The following is a 9,302-nucleotide window of genomic DNA, read 5'->3' on the forward strand; positions in this document are numbered from 1 at the left end:
TGAAGCTTGCTTGTGCAAGGAAACACGGGGAAGGGCACGGCCTGTGGGGTGCTGCGCGGTGGGGGGCAGGGAGTGCCCGACCCACAGGGCAGGGTGCGCTTCCAGCGCGGAGGTGGTCCGCCGCGGGGACGTGTGTGTGGGCATCGTGTTCTCTACACACCTCAGTCCCGCCGGGGCACTTTTCTGTTTACCTTGCCAATAAAATCACACAAAATGCAACATGTACACTTTGCTCAAATCGTCCCGTTGTTCTTCAGTCGTGCTGGAAAAAATTCACATCTCCGAACAGAGCGTCGCAGCAGAGCCGTAGCCTGTCCCCGCCCTCCTGCTCCTGGGAGGGACGCTGTAAGGACGAAACGACCAGCCAACAGCTGCTCACAGTGCGCCAGGAGCCCCTCCACGCACGTGTCGCAGGCGAGCCAGGTGGGACTTCGGAGTGATCAGGTGAACGGCGCCCATATAAAGCAGACCCTAGAGGGCTCCCGCGCCCCTTTAGCCCGATGAGGACAGTTGTCTGTGAACCAGGAAGCAGGTCCTCACCAAACACCGAATCTGCCAGCGCCTCGACCTTGGACTTCGCAGCCTCCAGAACAGAGAGAGAAACGTGTTTCATTTAAGCCCCCAAGGGGCCTTAAGGGGACCAAGCAGGGCAGCAGGACAGTAGGGGCGGATTTGCAGTAGGTGGTACTGGGGTCACTTCCTAGAGCTGATTTAACAGAGTCCCAGGGGGGCCGGGGCGTGTTAACCGGGAATCGGCTGTGTCCAGTCCTGGAGGCCAGCAGTCCTAATCAAGGCGTCAGCAGGGGTGGTCCTTCCTGGGCTGTGACGGAGAAGCTGTTCAGGCCCCTCGCCTTTGGCTTCAGCGGTTTGCCAACAACTTCGGCATTCTCTGACTTGTAGAAACACCAGTTCCTCTCCCCGCGTATCTGTGTCCAAACTACCCCCTTCAGAAAGAAAAAAGATTTGGGGAGCCTGGGTGGCTCAGTGGGTTGGGCCGCTGCCTTCTGCTCAGGTCATGATCTCAGGGTCCTGGGATCGAGTCCCGCATCTGGGCTCTCTGCTCAGCGGGGAGCCTGCTTCCCTCTATCTCCCTCTCTGCCTGCCTCTCTGCCTACTTGTGATCTCTCTGTGTCTAATAAATAAATAAAATCTTAAAAAAAAAAAAGATTTTATTTATTTATTTATTTGGAGAGCCTGAATGGGGGAGGGGCAGAGGAAGCAGAGAATCTTCAGTAGAATCCCCGCAGGGCTCCATTCCATGACCCTGAGATTTTGACCCCTCAAATTACCCCTTTTATGAGAACAGTAGATATATTGAATTAGGGGCTACCCTCCGCCACTGGAACCCCATCCTAACCGATTACCTCTGCAATAACCTTATTTCCAGATAAGGTCACATTCTGAGGTACAGAGGGCAAGAACTTCAACAAATGAATGCAGTTCCACCTTTCACAGCTGGTAAGGAAAGACGCCTTTAAGCAAGTGACATTTGAGCAAAACCCCTTGGTAAATCGAGGGAGCGAGCCACGCGGACATCGGCGGGAACAGCATTCCAAGAGGAGGGCACAGCAAGCGTGCAGGTTGTGTGATGAGATGCGGACTAGCGCGCTGGAGGAGGAGGCAGGATCACTGTGTCCAGAGGCATCGGGGAGAAGAGGGGTGAGAGATGAAGTGAGAAACAGAATGACTCATCAACGGGAAATCCATCAACTATGAACCACAAAATTAACCGAATAAAAGGGGGAAAATTGATAAATTCAATGGAGACCCCCCAAAAAAAATCCCAGCAGACATCTCCACTAGAAATTCTAAGGTATAAATAGACAAATATTTCCTCTTATGGTGAAGGATACACATCATATGAGTGGCATGTGGTAAAGGCATTTCCGTTAAGCAGAAATGCAGAGGGATAGCAGCTGTCACCTCCGTGGGTCGACATGGATGTTTCTGGAGCCTAGCTGAAGCACTAAGAAAAGGAAACAAGCAGTGTGCTCATCATTGTTTGCGGATAATGTGCTCCAAGGTCACTCCCTTCCAAAGGAGGCATTTTCAAACTATGAGACGGGAGTCAGCCATCATTTACGCCTTCCTCTCGCATGGTCTGGGTCTATCTGCTGGCTGTCATCATGGCTACGCAAGCCAGCTGGCCCCGCAGGTAGAGCCTGGCCGGTTAGGATACGGCATGGGTGGAAGGGGGAGCATTTGTTCCCGGGGTGGGGGAGCTGACTTTTGTTAATGGCTTTAAAAGCCCCCGGAAATACTAATGATAGGCTCAAATTAGCCAGCTCTCAATTTAAGATACTCTATGGAAGTCTGACACTTCCAGGGGACACTGGAGACCCCCTGTCTCCTGCAGGCACAGGGCACAGGGAACTGATGATGAAAACCAGGCCAGATTCCCCACAACTCATAATGTCGATACTTCTCTCTTCAGTCACGTTTAATCAACTGTTTAGCCTATCAATGTTTTATGTTAATTAAAACAGTTAATGATCATATTTCTATTTCTAGAAGTTTTTTTTTTCTTTTGGAGAAGCTCTTTCAAATTACTTACCCATACTTTACAGTCTCTTGTTTCTTGCTCCAAATTTTAAGCTTCCTTTTTATTTCCTTAAACACGTGAAACATAATTATCTCATTATATGTCTGAGAATGCCAGTCTCTGCAGTTTTCTGGACATGGTTTTATGTCTGTGCTTCCAACAGCTCTCAGAGTGGGTTTTTCCCTGTTGTGTTTTGCAACTTTTCAGTGGTGAGTTGCCTCTTTTCCCTCAAAAGCTATCTGGGGGACGTTGTTGAAAGCTGGCTGGAACTTTCATCCCTTCTGTGAATACTCACAGTTACCCTTTTTAAAAAGACGTTTTTACTCTTGTTACTTTGCAGTCGGAGAATGTCTCATGAGATGTCTCTAGATATCAGGTTGTCTGTTGTGTCGCATGTACGATTCATATTATAGGTTAAGGATGCTCTCCGCCCTGTTTAGAGAAAAGCGTGTTCTGCGATCACAGACACCAGTGTGGAGAACATATCCTGTTGGTGTTTAAACTTCAAGCTTAGCCAGCATTGGGGCCATGCCTCCCTCCAGGGCTGCCCCAGAATGACAGCTCACAAGCACCCTGATGTGGGGGAAGGGCAAGTGTAGAGATCGCCAGGTTCAGCCCAGGCCTGCGGGTCTCCCTGAAGTCCTAAGGCATCAGCTTGGGCATGAGGCTTAAGGTGGGGAGAGATCCCAAAACTTTCTACCTAGGCCACACTCTCCCACACCCAGCCTTGGTCCTCTGAAATGAAGAAAGAGTGAGAAGCTTGTGTAGAGTAGAAGCCTGAGAGAGAATGGCAGCAGGTGGGGTCCCACCAGGGGCTTCGTGAGTTTTTGCTTGCTGTTGGGTGGAGGGTGCACACTTTCATTTTCAGAAGTGAACAGTTTCCGACGAGGCCTTACGTGGTCGGTCTACTCTCCGGTCAGCAGGGCAGGATGCAAAGCCAGGGAAGGTTGGACCCGTGGAGGACAATATGACTGACATTTTACAAAGTTCATTGGGGCGCTGCTCCATGACAAAGGGGTCTGGAGGGGCCAGAGCAAAGGCAGGGGCTCTAGGAACTCGAAGCACAGGGAGGGGGCAAGGAGTCACTTGGGGCCCTCCGTCCGAAGCTCCCTGGCAAGTCACCCCTTCTCTCGGGTCCGCCCGGTGCGGAGAGGGGCCCCAGCTGCGCAGACCGGCCGGGCCGGACCTAAAACGAGGCCAGTCTGGCTTCCGGCCACGAGGCTGGCTCCGGAATGGAGGAGAAATCCCTGCATTTCCCGGGTAGACATGGAAGGGATCAGGTTACCTTCTAGTCTCGCGGACAGAAGGGGCCATTCGGGGAAAGGGGGCGCAGAGGGGCAGGGACGGTCGGAGGGCCCCGGCGGTGGTGCAGTGGGGTAGGGGAGAGAGGCCGAGCGGGGCCTGGCTGCCGGGGGACCCGCCGGGAGCGGGGTCCGGGGGAAAGGAAGGGGAGGCCCGGGACGTGGAGCTGCTGGGGAGGGCGGCGCCAGCTCTCGGGGCCGGAGGCGGGGCGGACCCCGGGGCGCCGAGCCGGGCGGAGAGGCCCGCGGCGCCCACACTCCCGGGCCCCGCGTCCTGGCTGCGGGGCGCTCTCCCCCGACCCGGCGGCGGCGGGGCTCCGCGCCAGCCCGGACGCCCACCCCAGCCCCGCGCCGGGGAGCGGGCGCCCGCCCTCCGGCCCCCTCCGCGTCGCCGCGTCGCCGCCCTCCCCTGTCCCCCCCCGCGCCGGCCCCTCCCGCCCCTCCCCTCCTCCCGCCCCTCCCCCCTCGCCCCTCCCCGCGGCCCCCGCCTGCGCGCGCCATTCCTCGCGGTCCTCCGGCCGAGCGTCCCGCCAGCCGCGTCTCGGCCATGGCGGGCCCGGGGCCGCGCCCCGCCAAGGGCTACCGGGTGGTGCTGCTGGGGAGCGTGGCGGTGGGCAAGACGGCGCTGGCCACGCAGTTCGCCTGCGGCCGCTTCCCGGAGCAGTGCGAGCCGTCGGTGGAGGAGCTCTTCAGCAAGGTGATCGAGGTGAACGCGGCGCCCGCGCTGCTGGAGATCGTGGACACCGTGGGCGCCGAGCACCTGGTCACCCTCAAGGACCTGTACATCAAGAACAGCGACGGCTTCGTGGTGCTCTACAGCGTGTGCAGCGAGGCCTCGTTCGAGGCGGTGCGGCCGCTGCGGGAGCGCATGGGCCGGCTGCGGGGGCCCAAGGCCGTGCCGCTCGTGCTCGTGGGCACCAAGGCCGACCTGGACGCCGAGCGCCAGGTGCTGACGGCGCGGGGCCGCGCGCTGGCCCGCGAGTGGCGCTGCCCGTTCCTGGAGGTCACGGCCAAGAGCAAACTCATGGTGGACCAGGTGTTCACGCAGGTGGTTCGCGAGATGGAGGCCCTGGCCCCGCCCGAGGCGGCGCCCCCGGCGCCCCCCAGCAATGCCCAGGATACGTGGCCGTCGGAGAGGTTCATCGGCTGAGACCCAGGGTTGCCTTCGAGGACGCCCAGCGCTTTTCTGATTCCCGAAGCTCAGCCCGCCTCCCCCGCTTTGGAAAGAAAGTTACGGCGAGGACCGGGGGTTACTCCGCGCAACCCCGACCGCGCCTCCGCCGTCTGCGAGCTCCGAGGGGCTGGGGAAGCTTCGCCGCTTTGCTGACCTCTTGGAGGAAGCCCCAGATCCAGATCTTCTTCCTGTGTGGAGAGCCGCCCTTTTCCTCAAGTGGGGTTTGTTACGGGAGCCCCCCGCCCCCGCCCTGCCTTTCTGGACAACGAGGGCCGCGAACCCGAGACTCGGTGCGGCCCCTTCCGTGAGGTTTTCGTGTGTTTACCTCGGCCCTGCAGCCTCGAACGCAGCGGTCCTGTGTCCCCTCTGCGTGTTTCTAAATATAGGGATGACACACGGCGGGCTTGAAGGGTGGTGCGCACCGGGGAGGGGAGAGGGAGCCGCTGGCCCAGGCCTTCCCTGCGGTAACTGACGTCCCAGCGATGTTCATCTGTCAATTGAGTGAAAATAAAGGGATCGGAAAAGGTGCTCGTTTTCAATATCGGTCTTTCCAGTACTGAGAGCTACAGTTCCTACAGGGCTACAGTTTGCCTGCACGGTCTCTGCTCCCGGGTTATGATCCGCCTCCCACGGTGGTGACCAGAGGGAAAATGGCCGCATCTGGCACGTATTTCTCGTTTCCAGAGGGTAGGCTGTCTCCTCTGATACCTGCATAGTTCACAGTGACCCAGGGACGGATAGAGGAGCAGACCATGTAAGGATCTTTTTATAGAGTTTTCTCATAAACGGGACAAGAAACTTTTCTTGCACTAGTTTAAAAGTGCCATTGTTTTATAACTTTAAGAATCTGTCTTTGGTAGGAGTCTTTTGTGCCTGTGTCCACAAGTTAATGATTCTGCTTCACCCGCTACAACAAATCTTTCACATTTAGCAATCTAGCCTCACCACTTAAACATCTTCTAAAAGAAATAGCAAGAAAAACAAATCGAAGAAACAAGAGCGCTCAAAACTGTGCCAGTGACCTGAAAAAGTTCGTTTTGTTACAGGAACGTTGGGTATAAAGTGATGGTTACGCACGGCTCTGGGAATTCTATTGACATCATATATGATGTGTGAACAGAAGTGTGGATTTTTTGCAACGTAAAAAGTATTTTTATTTTAGAACCTGACAGTCCCTGTAGCCAGTTCACCAGGGGAGAGGGCCAGCCTGGGTGTCCCCTATCTTTTCTCTCTTCCTCTCCCTGGGGCTTTGGGGCAGGGGGTGTTGGGCACTTACGTTTGAGCCCTTGAAGTCCGGCTAACCCACTCCGTCTTCTGACTCTCTGTGTTCTGGGGTCACTCCTGGCAGTGTTTCCTCACACCCCTTTCCAGAACCATCTCTAAGGGGACATTTCAAACACAGGGAGGTGGGGACGGGGCCTGTGGAGGTGTGTGCGCGTTGAGGGAAAAGACCCTGCTGGCCTCAGCTGTCTTTGTCCGAAGTTGCCCCTTCCTCTGCTAGAACAGAGGCAAAAACCCCAACACTGCTGCTGGGCTGGGCGTTGAGCCGTGCAGAGAGAACGCATGCAGGGAGCAAATGGCGTCCTGTTTTCAGGCATGAAGCTGGGCCCCAAGGACGGCCAGCTGAGTGACCCCCTGCCCGGCCCGTGTTTCTGACACCACCTGCCTGCTCTGAGGCCTCCTGGGAGGTCTTGTGTCCCTGGATTCCTGTGCCTCTGGATAATAGGTTCAACCCAGGAAAAAACGTATGAGCAGACATTTCTTCTTTTAGATTCCTAGGGCCACCTCAGATCCTTCCAATCAGACCCACGTTTCGGCTCAGGGCCCAGGGTGTTCTGCAGGACAAATGATCAGGCCCACGTGATCAGCTCCTGTGACCTGAGGAATAGGTCTGAAGTAGTTTCTGGGTGTGTATGCGCACGCGTGCACACACACAGGTAAAATTTAAGACCTACACACTAGATTTTCTTTCTCCTCCTACCTTTCTTACTTCTAACCTAAGTCTGTGGCACGCAAGCTGCCTGGGGTCCCTCTGGAGTCAAGAGTGGCCCAGATAACCCAAGTGGCTTGACAAGGAGCAAATGTTCCTGGGGAGGGAGGCCCTGGGCCCTGGGCAGCCGCGGTGCGAGCTCGCAGATGGTCTTACTGCCACAAGCCATTCACAGTTGGGCCCCGGAGCCCGGGCCCTGTGCTTGCTCAGCGTCCCAGGGAAGGGGAAACTGTTTTCCCAAATGGTTGTAACAGTCTCCTACGCACACACTCTGGATGCTCCGAACGGTCCGCGGCCAAGTCCATGCAGACGCTTGTCTTCCCCGTGTTGCGGTTTCCACCGCGGCACTCCCAGTGCTGGCGGCACAGCGAGCTCTGTCGGGGCTTTTATGGCACCAGATTCCCTCTTCAGTGCGATGCCGGCTCTTTTTGTCAGCTTTTAAAATTGTGGGATCTGTCCTTTGCTTCCCAGTTCTCCGAGGTTTTTCTCCGTCGCTGTGTTGGACAGCCTCTGGGTCCCGGGAACCCCCCTTCTGGTCCTCCTGCCCTGCGGGGCTCCCTCCCCCAGAGGGTGGGCAGGACCCAGGGGCTGTATTCTAGGGAATATAACAGGACCATAGCCTTGGGCTGTCACTTCTGAGATTAAATCACAAACCACTGCCCCCTCCCCGCCCCGGTCTTGATCAGCCTTTCTCAGAGCCCACGCTCTGTGGCAGGCTGGCGCCCCGCGGGGACCGGCCTGGTGGAGACGGCCGTGTGGCGGGGAACGGAGGTCCCAGCCAGCACCCAGCGGGGGCCTGAGACTGGCCAACAGCTCCTGCTGGAGCTCCGGAGGAGGCTCCTTTCCCAGCTGAGCCTTGCGATGAAGGCAGCCCCCAGCCCACCCCTCTCTGCAGCCCGTGAGGGCCCCTGAGCAGAGACCCCAGCTGCCCGGCCCCGAGTTGCCTGACAGACCCGCAGACGTTTATTGTGTTACCCCGGTAAGCTTCGAGGCGAGTTGTTCTGCGGCAACAGACACTACTATCAGCTCCGGGTACGCGGAGCCGGGGCCCGGCGAGCAAATGCCCAGACAGGCCAGGGCGACTTGGGACCAGACAGCGGGCAGAGCCGAGTGGCATTCGGGGGAGTGTCAGCGGGGCATGAACGCACCCTGCACAGGCCGTCGGTGGGCGGCAGGGCTCGCAGGACCCCCCAGGGAGGGTGCCCAGGGAGGGAGAGCAGCAGAACTGTGGCCACCTTGTCCCCCGCAGCAGCGTGGGGAGCACACGGTGCGCCCACTGACACCCACGAGACTGCCAGGTGGTTTGCAGGCTGCTGCCGGCCTCTTCCTGAGCCTGGGGCACAGCGGGAAAAGAGGCCGATTGAGAGATCTGGGAAACTAGAAGGAATCAGCACTTGGTCTTTTGAGAATTCAGTTTCTCCAAATGGCAGAAGGTGCTGAAACTAAGAAATGACTTCCCAGGGAATGTCAGATCTGGGAGAAGTCGGCAAGTGAAGCCAAGTGTGACCGTCGAGGCCTCAGAAAGAGCAAAGGTGATCTCTCAGAGGGCCATTCAGTCACGTGATGGGTCCATGACACAGAGTCATCCTCTGCCCCAGAGACAGGGCCTCTTGGAAATCCCACAGCACCCCTCAGCCGTCCCAGCAGCCCAGGCTAGAGCAGGACCATCGCAAAGACCTTTGTGGGCAGGGCTTTCACCAACGGAGGGAACCCAATTCTCAAACAGATTCGTGGGTGTATCTTTTCTCTTATGGAGATAACCCCAAATCACAGATCCACCAAGGTTTTGGGAAAAAATGTTATCAACAAAAACTGCCCCCACTCGGACTAAGAAAAGGACAGAGGCTTTCAAAGGGAAGCGATGCTGGTTTCCCCAACCTCCCAGCCTGAACAATTCTACTAGAAGGAAGCAGGCTGAGAAGACTGCTCTGCTGCAAACATGTGCTTTCATTTAAAAATATGGGGTGGGGGGGCTGCCTGGGTGATGCAGTCAGTTAAGCATCCGACTCTTGGTTTCAGCTCAGTTCATGATCTCAGGGGCCTGGGAACAAGCCCAGCACTGGGCTCTGTGCTCAGCGCAAAGTCGGCCTGAGATTCTCTCCCGCTCTCCTCTGCCCTTCCTGCTCGTTCTCGCTAAAATAAATAAATCTTTTAAAAAAAGAGGGGGGTGGATGGCTCAGAGGGCAAAATAAAGAGGTCAGACGACAGAGCCCAAAGCGATGGAGGATTATTTCCAGGGCTTAACACCTAACCAAAGGATTTCTTGGCCGGGTTTCAGAATTGCTATGGACCAGG

At 56.8% G+C, this 9,302-nt stretch overlaps 1 protein-coding gene and 1 long non-coding RNA gene across 2 annotated transcripts; one reads left to right on the top strand and one right to left on the bottom strand.

The window, feature by feature from the left end:
* Positions 1-378: 378 nt before the first annotated feature.
* Positions 379-3,787, bottom strand: LOC122893140. Its single transcript, XR_006381584.1, has 3 exons — positions 2,555-3,787; positions 1,365-1,629; positions 379-944 (listed from the first exon to the last, which is right to left on the bottom strand). It is a non-coding gene; the product is annotated as an uncharacterized LOC122893140 (long non-coding RNA).
* Positions 3,788-4,361: 574 nt separating this feature from the next.
* LOC122893155 (ras-related protein Rap-2c-like) lies at positions 4,362-5,544 on the top strand. Its single transcript, XM_044229999.1, has one exon. It carries the CDS (start codon positions 4,391-4,393, stop codon positions 4,991-4,993), a length of 603 nt encoding a protein of 200 aa, XP_044085934.1. The 5' UTR covers positions 4,362-4,390; the 3' UTR covers positions 4,994-5,544.
* Positions 5,545-9,302: the final 3,758 nt, after the last annotated feature.

Source organism: Neovison vison, chromosome 13 (assembly GCF_020171115.1).
Source record: "Neovison vison isolate M4711 chromosome 13, ASM_NN_V1, whole genome shotgun sequence".
NCBI classification, from domain to species: domain Eukaryota; kingdom Metazoa; phylum Chordata; class Mammalia; order Carnivora; family Mustelidae; genus Neogale; species Neogale vison.

What these genes read in the sequence shown, in the direction of transcription:
- LOC122893155 (XM_044229999.1), top strand. Translation starts at nt 4,391, where the DNA reads ATGGCGGGCCCGGGGCCGCGCCCCGCCAAGGGCTACCGGGTGGTGCTG.